The sequence below is a fragment of the Lates calcarifer genome, linkage group LG17 (genome assembly GCF_001640805.2).
Source record: "Lates calcarifer isolate ASB-BC8 linkage group LG17, TLL_Latcal_v3, whole genome shotgun sequence".
Lineage (NCBI taxonomy): Eukaryota > Metazoa > Chordata > Actinopteri > Centropomidae > Lates > Lates calcarifer.
The window spans coordinates 8,745,240-8,769,835 of record NC_066849.1 but is presented as its reverse complement, the minus strand read 5'-3'; the positions used below and the strand labels follow the sequence as shown (position 1 = coordinate 8,769,835).

The 24,596-nt window shown below is 37.9% G+C and overlaps 3 protein-coding genes across 13 annotated transcripts in view; all 3 read right to left on the bottom strand.

The window, feature by feature from the left end:
• Positions 1-5,736: 5,736 nt before the first annotated feature.
• On the bottom strand, positions 5,737-7,892 carry LOC108877301 (granzyme B-like). Its single transcript, XM_018667302.2, has 5 exons — positions 7,784-7,892; positions 7,494-7,653; positions 7,134-7,266; positions 6,711-6,938; positions 5,737-6,603 (listed from the first exon to the last, which is right to left on the bottom strand). Exons 1-5 carry the CDS (start codon positions 7,839-7,841, stop codon positions 6,439-6,441), a joined length of 744 nt encoding a protein of 247 aa, XP_018522818.1. The 5' UTR covers positions 7,842-7,892; the 3' UTR covers positions 5,737-6,438.
• Positions 7,893-13,233: 5,341 nt separating this feature from the next.
• On the bottom strand, positions 13,234-15,429 carry LOC108877304 (granzyme B-like). Its single transcript, XM_018667305.2, has 5 exons — positions 15,280-15,429; positions 14,991-15,150; positions 14,642-14,774; positions 14,269-14,496; positions 13,234-14,160 (listed from the first exon to the last, which is right to left on the bottom strand). The coding sequence occupies exons 1-5, from the start codon at positions 15,335-15,337 to the stop codon at positions 13,996-13,998; spliced, it is 744 nt and encodes a 247-aa protein (XP_018522821.1). The 5' UTR covers positions 15,338-15,429; the 3' UTR covers positions 13,234-13,995.
• Positions 13,234-24,596, bottom strand: part of LOC108893016 (granzyme E) — a 70,494-nt gene continuing 59,131 nt past the window's right edge. For 4 of the 11 annotated variants that reach the window (XM_051077467.1, XM_051077477.1, XM_051077478.1 and 1 more), the window contains one exon: positions 19,174-19,603. In XM_051077467.1, the coding sequence (XP_050933424.1) occupies positions 19,436-19,603 (168 nt within the window). In that variant the 3' untranslated portion in view covers positions 19,174-19,435. Of the gene's footprint in view, positions 13,967-19,173; positions 19,604-19,713; positions 19,942-20,176; positions 20,310-20,416; positions 20,571-20,664; positions 20,749-24,596 lie in introns of those variants that run through there. The other 7 variants (XM_051077475.1, XM_051077476.1, XM_051077471.1 and 4 more) reach the window with 5 other exon arrangements.

Genomic DNA, 24,596 nt, shown 5'->3' with positions numbered 1-24,596 from the left:
TGAGTGCTTTTCCATATAGCCTTAAGTGCTCAGCCTTAAATTAAAAATCTATTAAAGCTTGTTGACTCCCTCAAGTTTTCTGATAAAAAACTTCAAAATCACTTCATTTCACACACATTGTTCTGGTTAACAGTGTCCCATTTGGAAGTGTATTTAATCTGAGTGACATGTGGATTGTACGTTGTGAGGCACCGGTGTATATATAAATTACACCATTTTGATTCTACAGTGTCACACAAAGTAATCTAATTGACCCTGCTTTTGTTTTAATCAGAATGAATCTGATGATGAATTTGATCCAGACTATGTTCCAGCCTCAGAAACTGACACAGAGGAAGATGAAGCAATAAACAGCTTGGCAAAGTCAAAATCTCTGGTTGCTGAAGAACCAGTGGTTAACTCTACGGAATTGAATGTCATGTGGTCATGTTGGATGTGACATCAATGGAGATCTGCCGATGAAAAATCAATAAACAAAACTTCAGACACAGGACGCACATTAGCAAGAGGAGGGCAAAATTTCTGCTTTTTTTTTTGTTGCAGAAAAGCCCATTATAAAATAGCTAGACACTTCAAAACTCATATAAAAGAGGATGCTGACAGACTCTCAGTCTCCCCACAGGCTCAAGAACTAGGAAGGAGTTGCTAGAGAAACTTTGCAACAGGGGACACTTCATGCACAACAATGAGGTTCTGAAAACTAGAAGTGGTTCACTTAAAGCGAAGAGCTGCAAAGAGTGACCATAAAAAAAAAGTATAAGCAGCAAAATGTAGTTACAGTATTCAAGTAAAAGTATTGGTTTGGTCCCTCTTACTTATTAATGTTACAGCTGTTGGAGGTGGAGCTAGTTCAAACTACATTATGTACAAGTTCCATAGAAATGGGGTCACCAGATAAATCTGTGGGTTTGTCAGATGATCAATAGGAAAAGTTACACACAGTGACACATGAGTCTGTTTTCAGTTCTTGGACGACTTCTCTAATCTTGTTGGTGAGATATTGGATCGTTTGAACATTTATTGAAATGAAGCCATGTAAAAAGTTTAGAGGGAAAAATCACTATTGACATCAAAAACCAAAAACATTGGAAACCACTGGTTTAGTTTTTAACAGTGTGTTGTATTTTAAAAGCTTGTTATGTCATCCATTGTGTAACATCTTCATCGTAAAATTATTGAAATGTAGTGGAGTAGAAGTACATTGTAGTATAAAATGGAAAGCACCTCAAAATTGCACTCATATAAGACTTGAGTAAATGTTAACTGTTAATTGTTTAAATTTACCTTAAGTTGGGTGTTTGCAAATAAAGGAAATGTCTGTAAAATAAAAGTACATTTCCAGGTTACAAACTGCCAGTAGATTTTAAGTTCTTTTGTTTTACAATAAACAAAAAGACAGATTTCTGTAGATTGAACCAAATTTGACCCAATACCATCTGATAAGCAGAATGCAGCCATACTGAAGTATGTGAAAGTTTGCGCAGACCATATGCGCACACACAACAAACTAAACTGGCTAAATTTTACATGTTTTATGTGGAGTGTTCTCTCGAGTCACACAGTGGACACAGTTTGTTTTGGTCACAAAAGTGCAAGGCTGTGTTGACCGGCATCCTGTCAGCACCCTTCACATGCGCAAAGGTGCGAGGGGAAAATTCATGCTGTAGTTTGTTCACTGATTCGCAATGTCTCTTGTACCTTTGTAATATTCAACATTTATAATGTTGTTTTTCATTAAATAACAAGTGTAAGTTGCATGCTTCTTTGATCAAGTCACTCAGGCATTTTACAACAGTTAGAAACTGTTAATCAAACCTGCTGTCCTCACGACAGCTACTGTTATCAATATATCCTTAATGAAGACATTAAAACACAACTGATAGCCTAAAAAAACCCACAATGTCAGAGAAAGCAGTGTAGCCAATCACTACATTTTTGAAAGAACTGGCAGGTAATATATGAATATATACCTACATATCAATGAAAATATTAAACACTGAACAGCATTTTGTAACATAATAGCAACAGAAAATTACTTTAAAGTACACTTTAATAGATACAACACACATTTAGAGATAAAAGATATTGCATACAGTGTATATGGAATGTTTTCAGACCCTCTCAAGACTTCCACATTTTATGTTTAAGAATTCTCTTAAAATGGATAAATTAATTTTGTTCTTATCAATCTGCACACAATACTCCACACTAACAGAACCAGTTGTCCCCTCCTGACAACTGGTTCACCTATTAATGTGGAGAGGGAAAGTCTTCAGTTGGGCCAGGTAAGTTTTGATCTTTCTCCACACAATATACTAACACTTCTCAACAATCTAGGAATAACTCAGCTGTTTATTGAGTACAACTTCATGCAGGTACACAGCAGGATGTGCGGTCAGGGAGCAGGTGAGCAGTGCCTCACCTGTCATCATCCTCACCTGCCATCATGAGATGTATACTAATGATAAAATAAACCAAGCTGTGCCTCACGTCAGATTGCGCAATCCCTTGCAAACTGGGTTGAGCGCTTGCCTTTTGCTTACTCAGTGTATGCTACCAATGCAATGCTTTATTAAAATGTTTTTATACATTGTAGACATTTTTATTATATGTCCTCACTTTCCATATAATAAGTAATGTATTTCATGTATGTCTACCACTTATTTAGTGTTAAGATCTGACATAAAGCCGCACTGAAAAGACATAAGGTGAGGCAGGCAGTAGCTCTGCCACAATGAAGAGGGCGTACGTGAGCTCACGTTTATTCTTGTTCGGTGGTTGCTCTTCTTCTACGTGGTCAAATAAAGTTCAATAGGAGTCCGTTATTTTATGTTTTGCTCTGACTGACTGCAAAAATGGAGGATGTAATATCTCAGCTCAAAAAATTCTCAAAATTGGACTTTCAATCAAAACGTGAAGTAATAAATAATGGACGACCAATGCCGGAGCTAAAGGCTTGCTTCAAAGGACGGGACAGAGGATAACTCGATCATTTCAAAGTGAGTGGTACAGCCGAAAAGACTGGCTGTGTGGCTGTGCTACAAGAAACCGCCTTTTCTGTTATCCCTGTCTTTTGTTCTCAACCTGTGACAATGTCTGGACTAACATGGGATTTTGTGACTTAAAAAATCTACCAAGAAGCCTCAGCAAACATGAAAGCTCAACTACTCACATTCAAAGCCAAATTGCTTTAAAAACTTTTGGAACTTCGCAAATAGATTTGGCTTTGAATAAACAGCATAGGCTAAACATTAGCATTCACAATACTAATGTAAAGGAAAATGGAGAGATTTTAAAAGATCTTATTAATGCAACCTGCTTCTTAGCCAAACAGGAATTGGCATTTCGCAGTAACGATGAGAGTGCAAGCTCTTCTAATCGTGGGAATTATGTTGAGCTTTTGCATTCTTTTGCTGAGAAAGATGATTGGCTTGCAAGACACTTGGAGACATCTACTGTATTTTCTGGCTTGTCAAACAGGATACAGAATGATTTAATTGAAGCAGTGGGTGACGTAATCAGAAGTGATATTAAAAAGGACATCAACTCAGCACCATTTGTTGCTGTAGAAGTAGATGAGACAACGGATGTCACTAACAAAGCCCAGATCTCTGTCATTTTGCGTTATGTGGCTAAAAGTGAGGCGGCCTGTGAAGTGAGGGAAGCCATTCTGGGATTTGACGATGTATGTGATGACAGAAGAGCCCCTGCTATAGCCCAGTATGTCTTGGGAGTGTTGGAGAGATACAACTGTGTCGAAAAGCTGGTAGCTCAGACTTACAACGGAGCGTCTGTAATGTCATCAGAGCTTAATGGGGTGCAAGCGAAGATTAAAGAAAAGGTGCCTGAAGCCATGTTTACCCATTGTTACGCACATAAATTGAACTTAGTGCTCAAGCATTCAGCAAAATGCATGCCTGAGTGCAGAACCTTTTTTAAAACAATTGAGGGACTAGGGACATTTTTCAACAAGTCCACGAAGTGCACCTACTTACTGGATGATGTTGTGAAACAGCGTTTACCAAGAGCAGCGCCCACGAGATGGAGCTCAAATTCCAGACTGTTGCAAACTATAAGCATGTACCAATATGACCTGCTCGCTGTATTCCGTATTATGAGCAAAAATCCAGACAGCTGGGATAATGACACTGTAATTATGGCCTCTGGATATGAGTGGTGGCAGTTAAAAGCATCAACATGCTTTCTCATTATGGCATATGATGGAATCTTCAATGAAATGGATGCACTCTTCAGAGTACTGCAAAACAAAGCCATGGACATTGGATTTTGTTGTGCACAAATACGTGACACAATTAGAGTTGTGGAAGGCCAGAGACAGGAGTTTGAGAGTTTCTACGAGCGGTTTGAGCAGAAATGCTCCTCACTTGGTCTGACAGATAGTGTCCGACATCAGTAACCAGTCAAAGATGAGTGGAAACGATTGTTTTGTAACATTATTACATTATTACAATATTACTGCTCAACTGAAAGCCAGGTTTGATCACTTTGGTGATCTAGCTTTCCTTGGTTTGGTCGATTGTACAAAATTTAATGAAATGTCACAACATTTTGATGACATGAAACTGCAGAGCTTGTCAAAATATGCCAAGTTTTTTGACTTTGTCAGACTAAAGGCTGATCTAATCGGACTGTATAGCTCACAACAGTGAGGAATGAATGTAAACCCCCTGTACAGCTTCTCAGCTTTTTGGCCCAGAAGAAACTGATGCAGACTGTTCCTGAAGCGACCAAATTACTCCAGCTGGCCCTCACTATACCAGCAGCAAGACAACAGTGTCTGTGGAAAGGTCATTCTCTGCTGTGAAAAGACTCAAAACCTACAGTCGTATTCACACTGGCCAAGGACGACTTTCATCCCTGGCAATCATCTCCATTGAGACTGAGAGACTTCTAAAAGAAGATAAAGAGGACTTTTACGCCAAAGTTGCAGAGATTTTTGTCCAGAAGGAGAGGCATATGGACTTCATTTACAAGTAAAGGTAAGACCAGTGTGCGAATCCTGTGTGTGTGTGAGTGTGAGAGAGAGAGAATGCATCTGCCATGGTGCTGTGTCGCTTGTTATAGCTGTCTGTAGCATCCACCTTGGTGTTTTTTGGGAGGCATACTGAACCGCTATACATTTTACATTCTTCCTTTGCCCAATACGTACCTGCTATGTGTATGGATAGAATGCTGAAATGAGATATGAAACACAATCAGTAGTGGCAAATATATTGGGTGCATATATTTGTAAATCTGACTCTGAAAGACTCAGTTCCTCACCAGCCACAAACCTCACCGCATATATATATATATATATATATATAATATATATATATATATATACACACACACACACATATAATTAAAAAAAAACTGAACTTGGATGGATATAACTGATCTACATGTATAATATAAGGGGAAGGTGATTTGCTTCCGAAAGCCAAGTGGCAGCTTTCGCAAGTGTTAAGTAGACATTTCTCTCTGTGAAAACTTCCATTTTTCTGAGGAGTCTGAGTAATATATTTTCCCCTGTACCTTCTCAATATTTGATAATATAAGTCTGGTTATCCTGACATCACCTGTCCCTCCTGATACACACTACTCAGTGTTGATAGCAGACCTTACTACAATTGTTTCTGTTATGCAAATAATAATAATAAATTTCATGTGATGCTCATCATAACATCATTAATGACCAACAACAGGATTACTCTGTCCTTATATTTTGCTCAGTACAAGTACAATACATTATGAGTTGTTATTTATTTAATTGCAGCATCATATTCCATTTGTTGGGTTTAAGCATGCTCCAGTTAAATTTGGAGTGGCATTAAAATAAAATCAGCAATCTCAAAATTGAAACCAAAATGTTCTTGTACAAGTGGAGTGTGCAGAGGTACTGAGAGAACATTGTGAGAGAGCAACAGTTTATTTTTTCAAAAGATGGTACAAAGCAAATTTGTTCTCATTCAATCTAGTCTAAAAGAACATACAAAAAGCAGTAATGTGTCATATATATATATATATATATATATATATATATATATATATATATAATGTTGTATTTAAGAGCAAAGGATATATTGTGTATGAAAACAATAGACATTACATCTGTTTAGCATTAACTCTAGAATGAAATTTCAGATGACACCACACTAGACTTGTGTCATGATATGCTTGATTTAAATTTCTAATGTCCTTACAATAGCCTTATGTTTACTGACAGATATGCATGCACTGCAGCAGCAAAAAATAAATAAATAAAATAAAATAAAATAGAGATATTAAATTTGTGTTTAGCAAGCAAGTCCAGACTTTAATTTGGCAGTCCTTGTGATAATAGAATCAGAGTAGATACTGGCATCTCAATCATCAGCTCTGTAATTCTGCAATGTTACACAATAACCTGAAATTCAAATGTTGTGATCTGATGCATTAGAACTTTCCATTATGTCCAATAATCTGTTTAATCCAGTCTTGATACTCAGGTATCTTAGTGTAAGAATAGACAAACAGGCCATCTGGGTTTGTTTTGTGTGAGGCAGACACCAGCCCGTACGCTTTTCCATCCTCACAGACCAACGGACCACCAGAGTCTCCCTGGAAGTACATACACAGTGTGCAGTGATTGTTTCAACAACAGTGATTCGATTATTATTGTTGACAAAAGTGTGTGTGTTCATGTTATGTTACATAAATGAACGTACCTCACCCGGTCCAGCCTCTCCCTTGGAGCAGTACACATTTTTCTCACGACACCACTGACTGTCAATGAGTGTTACATTGACTTCCATGAGTTTCAAAGACATATATTTTGAGTTTCTGTCATTTCTTCCCCAGCCAGAGACTGAACATAATTTTGGCAGAGAGCCATCACCTCGGTCTGCGAGAGCAATGGGTCTCACATTGTTGCTGAAATGTGCCTTAGAGCTCAACTGGAGGAACAGAGAGAGATCAAAAAAAAGTAAATAAATAATTAAAAATTAAGCTGAGGAGATAAATATATATATATATATACATATTTCAAATCATGGATTTCAATTTGTTCAGAAATGTATTACATAGTTTGATTCACTACAATTCACTACTACAAGTACAATGATTTTAAATGTAATTATTTTTTATATTACCTTAAGAAGCATTATGTCATTTGTTAATTCAGTTGCATTGTAGTCTTTATGTGGAAACATATCTTCCACAGATATACGATGTATTCCATTATTGTTATGGACATTGTGAACTCCTAGTAACGCTGTGAAGGACCTGAAATGACAAAAATAAATGTGGAAAAGTTACCTGGGAGTAACAGTATTAGTTTTTTGTCAGCATATTATATTCACAAAAAGAAAAAATATCAAGACACTTGAATTTATGAAGCAGTCATGAATTTGTCAGTCTCTATTCATGAGAGTAAGTTTTTATTGAGATAAAAAATCTTATCAAGGGCCCCAGAATTTCCAATGAATAAATGTTAAGTGTGTTAAACTGACTTGGCTTGGCAGTGGGCTGCAGTCATCACAAAATCCTCGTTCAGAAGGAAGCCACCACAGTAATATGTTTCACCATTCTGCATGTGCCGCTCCAACAGCACCATGTATGGCCTGCTGTGTGCCTTAGCCTCGTGTCCTCCATAGATTTGCCCTGTATGAACTGGGGGAAAATGTATAATATTTATGAATATAAAGAAATGTAAAGGAAGATGGAGTTTAGTTTTAACACATACACTATGGTTTAAATCTAATGCTATAATATCCTTAAGTGTCATAAAACCTAAACTTACCTTGATCATCAAGAGTCAGTGCAAGTATCAGTACGACCAGCTCACAGTGGAAAAACATGGTGAGTTCACAGTCCAGCTGAGCTACTGAGGAACAGTGATGCACATCACTGACAAGTTCAGTCTTTAAACACTTCCTTGACTTAGAGAGTGAAGGAAGTGTTTGTGTAATTTGCATATGCAAAAGATGTGGCTTTGAACCACATTCATAAGAAAGGGCATCTCTATCACTTCAAGAGGACATGAAATGTAACATCTGAACTACCAAAGAAGTGATAAAGATCAATTGTCAGACTTTTTATGATCCCACATTACAGTAAAATAATATTTTGGTCAGTCTTGTTTTAGTCTTGTTTCTCTATCCACTAGGTGGCTGCAGTTGGAAACGCTGAAGTTAGATAGCTACTGTGTAATAATGTATATGTGCTGACTCTGTCAGATCTCAGCATGATAACACTCCTACCAAAGTTGATGATTGAGACATTTATGTTAAAGTGAGTTTATGGCAGGTGTTTAGGACCCAGTAAAAACTGCTATTTACAGCAATAATGCTCTTTACAGGAGGAAGAAATTCATATATCTGAAAAACTGACTGACACTGCTGCAAAGCCAGTAGCAACACTCACTATAACAAACAAAAAAGCATGACCTTGTTATAAATGCACATATGTCAAGGCTGTGGGATGTCATCCCTGTGATAAAAGAGTTATATGACAAATGTCAGATTCAGAGCAGGAGCTTGAAGTCACTGGGTATAATAAGAACACTTAAGATGATGTGTCCTGATATAAGTAAAACAATAAAGAACCTGTTTTTGGCAGAACTCCACACCAACTATCCAGAGGCTCCAGTGTAGACCCACATTGATTTTTTTCCCCCAATTCTTTAATACATCCCCTTTCTTTGGCCTACATATACATTAAACTATCTTGGCATTATTTAATTAAAGTAATCTCCATTTTAATTAATGGTAATTTCAATCTTTATATTTAGTAAAATAGTCTCAGACTTGAGTTTACTTTGGGTCTTGTAGGGTATTGTCTGTTCACATGCATTTGAACCGCTCTTGCATCATTATCTTGTTTGTAATTACCAGAGAGCACAGATAATATCATAAACCATTTCCTCTGTGTGAGATGTGAAACAGCAGTATATCAAATATACTTGGTTATCTATCGTTCTTTTAGGTCTTATTTCCAGTTATATATGTTCAGGAAATGAGATTGAGTACAAAGACATAAGAAGAGCTGAATGGGGGTCCAAAATGTCAGGAGGTTTGGTAGTGTATTGCTCAGCTTAAAATGAATGTGATATGATGAGTCAGGAGATGGAATTGTGATTTGACTTGCTGCTGAGACTGTAGGAGGTTGGAGGGGGAAGTACTACTCTGAATTTGTCATCATAGTCATCAAACTGAAGAATATCAGAAGAGCATCTGAGTGTTCATTTGATGAAGTGACACAAATTGGGTGAAGAGGTCTGATGTCACCAGTAAACATTTAGGTGTTAGTCATAGTTCTTCTCTTGGTAGCACTTTGTTAGCATGTCTTTATTTTGAGAACATATTACACTCACATATTTTGTGTTTTGTTTCAGAATTCTATATTGTGTACTTGCCATGTGTTGTGCATTACTCCCTCAAAACAGAGGGAGACAACATGCAGTTGACAGTCTGAGTCCATGGTCAGCCATGAAAGTGTGTGTTCCCAGTGTTCCCAGTGCTGGTTGAATGGAGGAATCTGGACTAGGTATTTGGCTGTTGATACGAAATGATGAAGAACCATGGTGAAAGGAAAAATCTGAGTACTACTACCTACCACTACCTGATAACCGGCCCCTGGTTATCCACAGATAGGTGTGTCTGTTTATGCTAAGTTCAAGCCTTGTTGAGTAGCTGTCATGACACGTTCAATGCTGCTTAGCTGACTTAAGATGGTCCTTCCTCTTCCTTTGCAATTGTCAGGCTTACACAATAAACACGCAAAGCCCACATGATGAGAATGCAAGCTATTACTGGTGATGAGCAGCTGTGTCCTCTGTGGTTGACAAAGTTATCATCATACCTGCAGCAGTTTTGCATTAGACATACAGTCTGTGCCAGACCGTGTGTGTGTTAATATTGGTGTTTTATGAAATGTAGTATTTTACTGGCAATCCAAATGACCTTTTAATAGTTTTAATTTTATCATCTAGTCTCTGGAGCAGATTGGGGTGGATGGTGGGCTGGAGTTTAGGGCCGCCTTCCCTTGATGCTATCTGAACAGGTCTTTGTGGTATTGGCTCAGCTTTGCTTGCACATGTTTCATCTTGTTTCAAACTTACAAGAAGTGTAGATTTATATCGTCAACCACATCCTCTGCCTGAGTTGTCAAGCAGCAGAATATCAACCCTCAGTTTTCTGCCAGTCTTTCATGTTGGAGCCAGAATCACTGGATCCCATTCCTTTTAGTTTCTTGTGGAAGTATTGAACTGGACACTTACTAAACCTTTGGTCCTCTAGATCATAGACTGGAAAGTTATTATATTTGCTAGATTTTAAGTTAAATCTTTGAACTAATGGAAAACAAAACATGTTAGATGTGGTTAGTGTGTCAGATTTTGTTAGTAAGTCAAGTGTGCTAAAACACAACATTGCAAATCTTCACTGTTTCACCAGCTTTATTAGCAGTCAAAATGGGACCAAATGAATGAAACAAATCATTCATTGTGAATTTTTCATCAGATGTCACATTTGGGAAAAAATAATGATAATCACAGAGCAGTTTGATGGGGGTACATTTGAAATGTGAAACAGGTTTGGTTGTGAGGTGCCATAGAAAGCTCTAAATTTATTGTTTGTTTGTGTTAATTGGATTTTTTTTTTTTTTCAGGCACGTGATCATGCAAATAATTTTCCTTTTAAATAAATGTTAATGGAAAGACATGCCTTGTGTTTCAAATCAGACACTTACATGTAGAACACTGTGTGCGCAGTACAGTATACTCACTAACGTGGCGCATTAACGTGCCACCTGTTTCATGCAACGTATAACTTACTCTGCCATCTGCACCAACGATGTATCCTCCTTCCTTAGCTACCACTTTGACAAGTTTGATAATGCATTGGTGATCTCTCCCCTTCCACTGTGTAGCCAAGATGGCAACTGATGAGGAGAAGTGTCCATTATTCCACACTTTTGACTGTTATGAGCACACTATCTGGGTACTTATACTGTGTTGCATTTCTTCATAGTTGTCATCGTGGACACACTTATGCACTCAAAACATCAAGTGTGAAAGTGGGAGGATGCAAACTGAAACACAGCAAGACTTTGAAAAAACACCTAAGACCAGTGGGTATAAAAACTACATCTTGACATACATACATGCATCCATTAACAATATATGCACATATTTAATAATAACATAGCATAGCATTTTCTTCTGCTTATCTGGAGTCGGGTCGCAGTGGCTAAAACAGTCTTTCCCAACCAGTGTGCCGCATCACATAAGTGTGCCGTAAGAAGTCATCAGGTGTGCCATGGAAGATTATCCAATTTCACCTGATTGGTACTCTTAAGTGAGCGGCGTGTAGTGACAGGCAGAACAATTACATGCTCTTCCACTAGAGGCAGTATCACACTAAATATGAAAGTACATAGTCATGCTGCGAGTGAGACAACGCTGCAGGTACAAGCAATGGGTGAACACTTGAAAAGAAAAAGTAGTCAATCTGACCATAGTCCTGGAGAAAATTCTGTCCCAGATGAAGGTCCTAGCATGAGTAGTGGTCAGAAGAAAGCAAAAAGTGACCTCAAGACAATACAATGAAAGTGTGAGGAAATGGGAGTGCAACATAAAGTGTTATTGCTCCACATGGAGGTCCAGTGGCTGTCTTGTGGCAAAGTTTTAGCCCATGTGTATGAGCTGCGGGAGGAACTTAAAGTGACAAATGAGAAGTATGATGATACTCAGTTGCTCTCAAGTGATGAGTGGTGTGCAAGACTGGCATATCTGGCATATATATTTCAACATCTGAATGACCTGAACACACCAAAATGAAAACCTGCTCACAAGTACCGATAAAATAAAGGGATTTTGTAAGTGAATTGAGGCTAGATTTTCATTATATTTCAATAAATATACTTTTTGTGACATTTTTGTTTGGTGGTGTGCCTTGTGATTTTTCTAATGTAAAATATGTGCCGTGGCTCAAAAAGGTTGGGAAACACTGGGGCTAAAGGCTAAGCAGGGCATTCCAGACATCCCTCTCCCCAGAAACGTTGTCCACATTTTTGTTTCTGCTATCTTCCCAGTTGGGCATAATTTAATATTGCAGTGACTAATGTGATCATATTAAAAATGGAAACCACCTGATGTGCTGCAGGCTAAATCAAAAGGCTTCTTTTTGTGAGCTATGTAAATAATCACTATTCAATGGTAACAGACAAATGGGTAAACAGGGGGATGAATGCAATTAACTGAGAGACTTAAAGGACCAGTGTGTGGGATTTGGTGGCATCTAGTGGTTAGAACACAGATTGCAACCAACTGAATACCCATCCTCTCACCCCTCCCTTCATAAGCGTGTCACAGAGTCTGTGGTGGCCGACAGGTGACAAAATGGTGTTATATATATAGCTATATTTAAACGCTGTATTGTTGTTAGTCTGTAAAACTATAAGTAATAGCTGACATGTACGCTCTCCTTTCTTCCTCTTTCTTTGTCTTCTGTAAACAAGCTGCAGCATCAATGTAAAAATGTAAAAGGAGTTTGGTTTGTCCTTTCTGAACTACTGTAGAAACATGGCGGCACAACATATTGGAAGAAAACACAACAATTATTAGTTTTAGGGGATTATGTACAAATAAAAACATAACTCTTTATATTATATTCCATTTCTGCCAACTGATCCCTTAAGTGTCCCACTGTTACCTTTGGAACCAGATGTTTTCTATAATTTTTATTTTTTTCATGTTCAATAAAAGGGTTCATTGAAATGCATTCATATCTAGTACTTTGTGTAGTGTAGTACAATGTTTTATTGTAGTACAATGTTTTATTATTTATTATGACAGTTAACGTAAATGAGCTGCCTGTTCATGTAGAACAGATTTAGCCTACGTTTGGAGAGGTAATGAAAGAAGGTGACCTTATTTAATCATGCCTAAACAATCTCATTGGACATAAAATGTGTTTGTATAACTTGGTGCCCAACATTGGCTGTTCTGTCAGATGTTGCTAAAAACTGTAGATACATTTGCCTGCATCTGCCTACAGGTAGGCAACAGGCAGACTTGATCAGGTTTAGAGCTTATGAATTAGATAAGACATTCAGCTGTGACTTCAACAAGTAATCAGTGACCCTCTTCTTGTTGCATCAACACACTTTGTTCACAGGGAGGCAGTGTTGTCTTTTTTAGTGAGTCAATTGTTGTTCAAAAAAGTGTACAGAGGCACTGAGAGAACGTGATGAGAGAGCAACAGTTTATTGTTTAAAAAGATGGAACAAAACAAGTTCAGATGATCCTGTGTTCTCATCTGAGAAAGTGTGTGCTACACCTGTGTTATCCTGACACCACCTGTCTCTCCTGATACACACCTCTTGGTGTTGGCAGCAGACCTTGCTTCAGTTCTTTCTGTATAAGTATAAATTTCATGTGACACTAATACAGATGACAAACACCATTAATGACCAACAGCAGGATGATTCTGTCCTCACATTTTTCTCAGTACAAGTATACTGATAATACATTATGATGTATTTGTTTCATTGTAGCATCATATTACATTCATTGGGATTAAGCATGTTTACTGAGAGAACATTGTGAACTAGATTTACAGTACGTGTCATGATTGGTTTGTTTAAATCCATGCTTAAAAACTCACATATGCTTGATTAAAATTTCTAATTTCCTTACAATAGCCTAAAGTTTACTGACAGATATGCACCCACTGCAGCAGCAGTAGGAGCAAAAAAAAAAAAAAGAAAGATATCATTAAAGCAAAGCATCCATCCATTATCTATACCGCTTATCCATTAAGGGTCAGGGGGATGCTGGAGTCTATCCCAGCTAACATTGGGCGGGGAGGAGCTTGTACAGATCGCGCAAAGCATATTTTGATTAAAGTTGTGTAAAACAAGCAAACAAGCAATTTAGCGGTCTCTGTGATAATGGAATCAGAGGAGATATTAGCTAACTAACCTGAAATTCAAATGTTGTGATCTGATACATTAGAACTTTCCATTATTTTTAATAATCTGTTTAACCCAGTCTGTATTCTTGGGTATCTTAGTGTAGGAGTAGACATACGGGCCATCTGGGTTTGTTTTGTGTGAGGAAGACACCACCCCGTACGCCTTTCCATCTTCACAGACCAATGGACCACCAGAGTCTCCCTGGAAGTACATACACAATGTGCAGTGATTGCTTCAACAATGTTGACCAAAGTGTGTGTGTGTTTGTCCATGTCATGTTATATAATGTTATATCATAAATGTACGTACCTCACCCGGTCCAGCCTCTCCCTCAGAGCAGTAAATCTTTTTCCCACGACACAGCTCATTGTCAGTGAGTGTTACATTGACTTCCATGAGCTTCAAAGACATATATTTTGAGCTTCTGTTATTTCTTCCCCAGCCGGAGACTGAACATAATTTTGGCAGAGAGCCGTCATCTCGGTCTGCGAGAGCAATGTGACTCACATTGTTGTTAAAATGTGCCTTAGATCTCAACTGGAGGAACAGAGAAAAATAAAAAATATATATATTTAAAAACATGAATTTCAGTTTATATACACTTCTATTGTTTGATTCACTTGGTACTAACAAAGTAAGAAACAAAATTGGGTTGGGGGTAAAATGAATGCATTTCTATTACCTTAAGAAGCATTATGTCATTTGTTAATTCAGTTGCATTGTAGTCTTTATGTGGAAACATATCTTCCACAGATATACGCTGTATTCCATTACTGTTACGGTAATTGTGAACTCCTAGTAACGCTGTGAAGGACCTGAAATGACAAAAATAAATGTAAAAACTTTATCTGTTAGTAAACATATTAGTTAGTTGGTCAGAGCATTGAGACTCAAATTTATGTCTCTTCTCATGAAGCAGTTATGAAGTATATTTGTCTCTGTGCATGAATCAGTCTCTTTTATTGAGATAAGAAGTCTTATCAGGGGCCCATGAATTCCCAATACTTAAATTCAAATTGTGTTAAACTGACTTGGCTTGGCAGTGGGCTGCAGTCATCACAAAATCCTCAGTCAGAAGGAAGCCATCACAGTAATATGTTTGACCATTCTGCATGTGCCGCTCCAACAGCACCATGTATGGCCTGCTGTGTTCCTTAGCCTCGTGTCCTCCATAGATTTGCCCTGTATGAACTGGGGGAAAATATATAATATTTATGAATAGATAAATAAATGTAAAGGGAGATAGAGAGAGTTTAGTTTTAGCACTAACACTGTGATTTAAAACTTAATATCCTTAAGTGCCATAAAAGCCAAACTTACCTTGACCATCAAGAGTCAGTGCAAGTATCAGTACGACCAGCTCACAGTAGAAAAACATGGTGAGTTCACAGTCCAGCTGAGCTACTGAGGAACAGTGGTGCACATCACTGACAAGTTCAGCCTTTAAATGCTTCCTTGACTTAGAGAGTGAAGGAAGTGTTTGTGTAGCTTGCATATACAAAAGATGTGGCTTTGAACCACATTCATAAGAAGGGATGTCTCTATCACTGCCAGAGGACATGAAATGTAACATCTGAACTACCAAAGAAGTGATAAAGTCATTACCATGGTGAAAGGAAAAGAAGATCAATTGTCAGACTTTTTATGATCCCACATTACATTAAAATAATATTTTGGTCAGCCTTGTTTTAGTCTTGTTTCTCTATCCACTAGGTGGCTGCAGTTGGAAACACTGAAGTTAGATAGCTACTGTGTAATAATGTATATGTGCTGACTCTGTCAGATCTCAGCATGATAACACTCCTACCAAAGTTGATGATTGAGACATTTATGTTAAAGTGAGTTCATGGCAGGTGTTTAGGACCCAGTAAAAACTGCTATTTACAGCAATAATGCTCTTTACAGGAGGAAGAAATTCATATATCTGAAAAACTGACTGACACTGCTGCAAAGTCAGTAGCAACACTCACTATAACAAACAGTAATTATGATGATGCAACTGATTTACTGCAGAAGAGATTTGGAGAAACAGGACCTTGTTATAATTGCACATATGTCAAGGCTGTGGGACGTCATCCCTCTGATAAAAACATCTGAGGCTCTGAGACAGTTATATGACAAATGTCAGATTCAGAGCAGGAGGTTAGAGTCACAGGGTATAATAAGAACACTTAAGATGATGTGTCCTGATATAAGTAAAAAGATAAATCTCTTGTTTCTGGCAGAACTCCACACCAACTATCCAGAGGCTCCAGTGTAGACCCACATTGATTCGTTTTTTATTTTTTGTAATTCTTTAATGCATCCCCTTTCTTTGGCCTACATATACCTTAAACCTTCTTGGCATTATCTAATTAAAGTCATCTCCATTTTAATTCAGCATAAATTAAATCTTTACATTTGGTTTTTAAAAAACAGTCTGACTTCAGGTTTTCTCTGGGTCTTGTGAATGTGGGGTATTGTCTGTTCACATGCATTTGAACTGCTCTTGCATCATTATCTTGTTTGTAATTAACAGGAAACACAGATAATATCATAAACCATTTCCTCTGTGTGAGGTGTGAAACAGCAGTATACCACCTATATACTTGGTTATCTATCGTTCTTTGAGGCCTTATTTCCAGTTATATATGTTCAGGAGACTAACAAAGACCACACTGTATAAACATGAGAATTAGCTTTTTAAAATGGCAGGTAGGGCAGAGATGAATTTGGGTTGTAGAGCATCAGTGGATTGGGTGAAATGAGATTGAGTACAAAGAGATAAAAGCTGAATGGGGATCCAAAATGTCAGGAGGTTTGGTGGTGTAATGCTCAGCTTAAAAATGAATATGATATGATGAGTCAGGAGGTAATGGTGATTTGATATGATGCTGAGACTGTAGGAGGTTGGAGGGGGAAGCACTACTCTGAATTTGGAGCATAATGAAGAATATCAGCATTTAAGTGTTGATTTGATGAAGTGAGACAAATCAGATGTCATTAAGTGGCAGAATAAGCTATGTGTTATACATTACTGCAAGCAAACTAGAAGGAGATAACGCACAGTTTACAGTCTGAGTCCATGTTCAGCTGTGCAAGTCTGTTTTCCCAGTGCTGCTTTACTGATGGCTTGAGTTTTTCTGAGTATTACCAGTAAAATGATTAAAATGAAAATTCTTCTACATCACTAGTGTCATTGCAGTCTGAATAGTGTCACATCATGTTGGAGGATTTGAAAGTGGAGACTCAACTGGATACTCACATAAATCAGTTATTTTTTAACCTACAATACTTTTCCAAAAGAGTTTTCACTTTATCAGGGTGGGTAGTTATGTTTATAAATATGTGCATCCATTAACACTGTATTTAATAATGCAGTCAGTAATATGGTCATGTTAAAAATGGAAACCACCTGATGTGCTGCAGGATAAATCAGACGCTAAGTAAAATCAAAAGGCTTTTTCTTGTGAGCTACATAAATAACCACTATTCAATGGTCACAAACAATTGGGCAAACAAGAGGATGCACGTATTTAATTTAAGTGTGAAATGTCTCACTGTTTCCGTTGGAACCACATAATGTGTTTAATCATTTTATTTTGACAGAAAATTTAGCATCTTTAGCATCTTAGTACAGTTTACTGCGATACTGCGTGTCTGACATGGTGGTCTGCAGCACGGGGGCTCTGCAGGGAACGATCCTTTTCAACTCTACACTGCAGACTTCCAGTACAACTCACCTCACTACCACCTGCAAAAGTTCTCTGATGACTGCAGTCGTCGGCCTCATCACAAATGAGGATGACGGGGAGCACAGAGAACTGATGCAGGACTTTGTGGACTGGTGCCTGCAGAGCTGCCTCCAGATCAGTGCAGGGAAGACCAAGAACTGGTGGTGGATTTCCGCAGGAGCGGACACTCCGCCCAACACCAGTGAACATCCAGGGAAGAGACATTGAGATGGTGACATCTTATAAGTACCTGGGTGTTCAGCTGAACAATAGACTGGACTGGACAGACAACACCACTGCACTTTATAAGAAGGCTCAGAGAAGACTCTACCTGCTGAGGAGACTCAGGTCCTTTGGAGTGCAGGGGGCACTCCTGAGGACGACACAGTTATGGCATCAGCCATCTTCTATGGAGTGGTCTGCTGGGGCAGCAGCTGGCTGACAGGCTGATCAAGAAGGCCAGCGCTGTCTCTGGGGTGCCCCCTAGACCCAATGGAAGTGGAGGGTGATATCTTATGGACAGTGAGTTCCACCCCATGCAGGAGACTCTGACAGCACTGAGCAGCTCCTTCAGCAATAGGCAGCTTCACCCAAAGTGTGTGAAGGAGAGGTATTGCAGATCCTTCCTTCCTGCCTCTGTCAGAGTCTACAACCAGCACTGCTCCTAGTAGACCACATACTCACAGGGACCATTTCACTAGGCTCTGATCTAATATCCTGACAAAACAGCTGCTATCAGTCATTCACTGTGTGCAACTCCATTTTCAAAATGTGCAATATCTGTATTTAGTTCATTTTCTGTCTCTATGTATAAAGTCCTGTGTAGATTGCTCCTTGGTTAATATTTTTTATTACATTGTCATGTTTATACTGCTCTTATGTGTATATTTCTTATTGCATTATCTTGTTTTTATCTTGTCTTTTACTTGTATTTATGTCATTTTCTATCTTTTCATTCACTTATGCTGCTGCAACAATGTAAATTTCCCTGTTGTGGGACTAATAAAGGATTATCTTATTTTACCTTTATTATTAATTATGACATTTGACATAAATGAGATGCCTGGTCATGTAGAATACATTTAGCCTATGTTTGGAGTGGTAATAAAAGAAGGTGGCCTTATTCAATAATGTCTAAACAATCTCATTGGACATAAAACACGTTTGTACAATTAGACAGTGACGACAGTGTTAGTGTCCAACCTGAACATTGGCTGTTCTTCAGTTACAGGTTCTGTTAAACAACAGGCACAGCAGATTTAGAGCTTATAAATGAGAAGAGACTTTCAGCTCTGATTTCAACAAGTGAACAGTGACCCTCTTCTTGTTGCATCAATTCACTTTGTTCACAGGGAGGCAGTGTTGTCTTTTTTAGTGAGTCAATTCATGCTCAAACACGTGTACAGAGGCACTGAGAGAACGTGGTGAGAGAGCAACAGTTTATTGATCCTGTGTTCTCATTTGATCCATTCTAAAACAAAATGCACAAAACAGTGATGCATTTAAAGTATTATGTTTTATTTAGGAGCATTTTAGGATATATGTATAGATATTACGCCTGTTAAACAGCATTGAGTATACAGTTACAGTTTAGATTTTACACCACACTTGTCATGTTTGGCTTGTTTAAATCCATCCTTGAAAACTCACATATACTGGGTGTAAATTTCTAATTTTCTGACAAGAGCCTAAAGTTTATAACCACTGCAGCAAATTTAGGATCAGTTATGATATTAGTATCTCAAACATCAGCTTTAAAATGTTTAAATATTAAAAATACAAACACATGGGGTTCCATAAACCAATTGATTGCCATCCTCAGGTATCTTAGTGTAGGCATATATAGATGGTCCACCTGCTGGATTGAAGGTGTAGGACACCACCCCGTACGCTTTTCCATCCTCACAGACCAACGGACCACCAGAGTCTCCCTGGAAGTACATACACAATGTGCAGTGATTGTTTCAACAACGTTGACCACAGAGTGTGTGTGTGTTTGTCCATGTCATGGTATATAATGTAATATCATAAATGTACGTACCACACCCAGTCCAGCCTCTCCCTCAGAGCAGTAAATCTTTTTCCCACGACACAGCTCATTGTCAGTGAGTGTTACACTGACTTCCATGAGTGTCAGAGACATATATTTTGAGTTTCTGTCATTTCTTCCCCAGCCAGAGACTGAACATAATTTTGGCAGAGAGCCATCATCTCGGTCTGCGAGAGCAATGGGTCTCACAGTGTTGCTGAAATGTGCCTTAGAGCTCAACTGGAGGAACAGAGAGAGATTTTGAAAAATAAATAAATCACCTGCAAAAATAATCACCTGCATTGCTACTGTTCAGTGATATTAATGCATACAGTATTTCAGGGATCCTTTTCGTTGATTTATTACATGAAGTGAAACAAAGCATTTGCAAGTAATATAATGAGAAACTAAAACTGGAAAATACAAAACTAGACAAAAGCATTGGTTTTTTTTTTCTTTTTAGTAATTTTCTCACCTTAAGAAGCATTATGTTGTTTTCTAAGTCACTTGCACTGTAGTCTTTATGTGGAAATGCACCTTCCACAGATATACGCTGTATTCCATTAAGCTTATTGGCATCGTGAAGTCCAAGTAAGGCTGTGTAGGACCTGGAATAACAAAACACAAACAAAAAACTGGTGATTTTTTTTCTTTTGATCAGAGCATTATATTGACAAAATAGAAATATTAATAATGTAAAGTGTGTTAAACTGACTTGGCTTGGCAGTGGGCTGCAGTCATCACAAAATCCTCGTTCAGAAGGAAGCCACCACAGTAATATGTTTGACCATTCTGCATGTGCCGCTCCAACAGCACCATGTATGGCCTGCTGTGTGCCTTAGCCTCGTGTCCTCCGTAAACTGCAGAAGCTAAATAAATGAAAATATATATACATAAGAAAAAATAACATGTTTTAATACCCTGTGCACATGATGCACATGATGTCATAAAACCTAAACTTACCTTGACCATTGAGAGTCAGTGCCAGTATCAGTACGACCAGCTCACAGTGGATAAACATGGTGAGTTCACAGTCCAGCTGAGCTACTGAGGAACAGTGGTGCACATCACTGACAAGTTCAGTCTTTAAATGCTTCCTTGTATTAGAGAGTGAAGGAAGTGTTTGCCTAATTACACATTTTGGCTTTGAACCACAGTCATAAGGAGGGGCCTCTATCGCCTCCAGATTATGAGAAATGTTAGATTTTCATAAAACAAGTCTAAATCCTTTAGATAATATTTATTTAGTTTGTCTAGTTTGCATACACCACATGTAGCATTATTGGACTGGTGATCTGTCCAGGGTGTACCTTGACTTGTCCTTGACTTAGAGAGTGAAGGAAGTGTTTGCCTAATTACACATTTTGGCTTTGAACCACATTCATAAGGAGGGGTCTCTATCACCTCCTCCTCCATAAAAAAAATAAAATAAAACATGAAATGTGACAACTGCTGTTGAAGGGAAAGGAAGATCAATCAGCAGAGTATTTATTTTATGACCACAGCATTTTCTATTTCTATTTCAAATTTTCTCTTTGTTAAAAAAGAATCCAAACAAAAATCATTTCTGTATTCACCAAATAATTTCGGAATTTTTCAACAGGCTGCAGAACCAGATAGCTGCTGTGTTACAAAAATGTGCTGATTCTTTAAGCCATCAATATGATAACACTCCTGCCAAAGTTGATGCTTGAGACATTTATGGCAGGTGTTTTCCAATAATAATGCTCTTTCCAAGAGAAAGAAATTCACATAGTGACACCACTGCAAAGTCAGTAGCAGCACTCACTATAACAGATAGCAGTTCAGCTTTTCAGCAGCAATTCATTTACTTAAGAACAAATGTGGAATTGAGGCCCTGAGTATATATGCACATATTTTATGTCATGACTGCTGGACATTAGCCCTGTTTTAAAATCATCTGATACCAAGGCTCTGAGACAATTACAATATATGATGAATGTAGGTGTGGCACAGACACTTAGAGAAATGTACTATACTTAATACTCCTGTAGATGATTCCAGAGAAAATGGCTCCTTAGTACAAACAACCACCATATCTTTGACACAGGAGATCACTATTTATTTAAAAACAATAGTCATTTTTCTTTCTATTAACCATAACTATTACACTGTCAGAATCATAATTTCTATCATTGTAACCATGACAACGAAGGTCCTCTAACCTTAAGGGAGCAGGCTACCTATTTTAACCCAACCCACATCTTTTCCTAAACATAACCGAACCACAAACCTTCCATAATCTTAACCATGTGTTTATTATAGTAACCATGGTGAGTAAATTCCAGTTCAGGAGTTGCTCCTATGAGTTGTACCAGGTCTCTGTCTTCATAGAAAACAGTCAGACTCAGCACATCTAAGGAAATTCTTGGCATCAGCCTCAATTCTATCTTCTTTCAAGCCTCCTTACCAGGTCAGAGGACAAATAACATATATACTAAAGTAAAAGTAGCAATAACACAGTTTTAAAATGCTAAATTACAGAAAAGTCCTACATTCCAAACATTACTTAAGTAAAAAATATGCATGCCAAGTATTACTATGGTATTATTTAGTTGAAAGTTATTATTTGTTCACATGTTAGAACTGCTCTTATACTGTTTATCTTGTTTGTAATTAACAAGAAGCATAGATAATATCATGAACCATTTCCTCTGTGTGAGCTGTGAGACAGCAGTTTATCACCTATATATACTTGGTTATCTCTCATTCTTTGAGGTCTTATTTTCCATTACATATGTCCAGGAAACACAATGTTCCCGTGCAACTGTCTTCACTTACAAAGACCACAGCATTTAAGTATGAACTTTAGCTTATTGGAATGGCAGGTACAACAGGGGTGAATGAAGAGAGAGAGAACCTGATGAAAATGTTGATGAAACTAAAAGTGTGTCATGACCTTTCCTGACTCTGTGACAAAGAGATGGTCCTGGTGAGAAGAACTGTGGGCTAGTCAGAAGTTTATGTAATTTCTCAATGAAGGCAGGAGCTATCTTGTGGGATGATGTAATTAAGTTGGTGAAAAAAGGAGAGGCAACAATGGACAAGGAGGTATGTGTAAATATGGGGAGAGGTATACTGAGGTTTTTCCGGTGGCAAGGCTGGAAACTTGGAGGAAGGTGAAATTAAGACCGATCCCAGGAAATTCAGATTCAAATTCAGAATCAGAATCAAATTTGTTTTCAGTCTGTACGCATATTTAACAAATAACATTCAACACAGAAAAACACAAACCAATTTATGCAGACAAGAAAACAACACAACACTCCTACTGAGATTATTTAAAGCTCTGATGGCAGATGAACTTTTCCCAAAATGTGTTTTTTTGCAGGTTATTTGTATCTGATACTGGAGGGGAGGAGTGTGAGTATAGAGGGTGGCAGTGTGCTATGATCTGTGCCTTGTGAGTGGTGGCAGTGTCAACAAGGGCTTATTTTGGAGCATATATGAGTGATTTTCAGAAGCCTGTTATTGTTACTGGGGGAACGTGGTGAAATAGCAGATGGCACAGTTCTAAAGGATGAATTCAATAATGCTGCGATACAGAAGAAGCAGAAGGTGGGGTTTGACTAAGTGGGACCTGAGTGTACAGATGAAATGGAGTCGCTGCTGCCAGCATTTATGGATGTCTGTGGTGTGTTGGTTAGTATTTAATTTATTGTCCAGAGTAACACAGAGGTATCTGAAACTGTCCACTATCTCTACTGGCAGGTTGTTGATGTATATGTATATAAATACAATATCTGTATTTAGTTCAGTCTGTCTCTATGTATAAAGTCCTGTGTATATTGCTCCTTTGTTCATATTTTTATTACATTGTCCTGTTTATACTGTTCTTATGTTCATATTTATAATATTATCTTGTTTATATATTGTCTTTTACTTGTATTTATGCCTTTTTTATACCTTTCTTTTTATCTGTTTGATCTTTGATGCTGCTGAAACCATGTAAATTTCCCCATTGTGGGACTAATAAAGGATTACCTCATCTTATCTTATTCCCTCAACCTGTCTCTGTCCCAACTCCTGAACGCCTCCTCTTTCTCCGCCTCCATTAGCTGTCTGATTTTGGCTGTGAACCAGGGTTTGTCATTGTTGTAACTCACCCTGGTGCGTGTTGGTGTACAGCAGTCCTCATAGAGGCTGATGTATGATGTCACAACTACAGTTTACATATATGTTACAGCAGCATGCTCATTAGCTCGGTTATTACACATTACATGTGGCTCATGTCCAGTTTGTTCACAAATTAAAGAGCTTCACCCTCAGATATTTGCACTTATTTTTATTTTTACAATATTAAATACAATTATTAATACAAGTGTCTTGAACTAAACAACTACATGAATAATATTTAATCTAATTTATTTATCCTGAATGAAGCTGTGGAGAACAGTGAAACAATAGACAGAAGTGTAATAACACGGGAAATAAAGTATTAACTAGCACTGCATCGTTAAAAAAATATTTGTAAACTCTTATTAATAACTTTACCAGCCAGGTTGTAGCTGTATAATGTATGTATAATTTAAATTACTGCTCAACAAGAATTAATCACAATATTAGCAATTTCAGCATTTAATGCTATCTTACTTTATGGATCATTATCTTCACTGTTGGTTGCTGTTGTCATTTGCACAAAACATCCATGGTTTAAAATCAGGCTAGCCTCGTTCCTGTAACCAGAGGCATGATGGGTAACATTCAGTGGGCCACATAATGCAGAAGTAAACCAAGCCAGAAGCCAGAAACATTTTTTAGCGTATCTGCCAGGCGAGGAACTCTGATAGGACTGAGTGGCTGCCATTTTCGATCCGGTATCCAGCTCTCATAATACATCCATGGTCCACACAGCCAAATTTCAGTAAAGCACA

Coding starts and splice junctions, on each gene's coding strand:
- LOC108877301 (XM_018667302.2), bottom strand. CDS start 7,841: ATGTTTTTCCACTGTGAGCTGGTCGTACTGATACTTGCACTGACTCTT. Junction 7,267..7,493: donor GCAGCCCACTGCCAAGCCAA/GTCAGTTTAACA, acceptor TTGTCATTTCAG/GTCCTTCACAGCGTTACTAG. Junction 6,939..7,133: donor ATGACATAATGCTTCTTAAG/GTAATATAAAAA, acceptor CTGTTCCTCCAG/TTGAGCTCTAAGGCACATTT.
- LOC108877304 (XM_018667305.2), bottom strand. CDS start 15,337: ATGTTTTTCTACTGTGAGCTGGTCGTACTGATACTTGCACTGACTCTT. Junction 14,775..14,990: donor GCAGCCCACTGCCAAGCCAA/GTCAGTTTAACA, acceptor TTGTCATTTCAG/GTCCTTCACAGCGTTACTAG. Junction 14,497..14,641: donor ATGACATAATGCTTCTTAAG/GTAATAGAAATG, acceptor CTGTTCCTCCAG/TTGAGATCTAAGGCACATTT.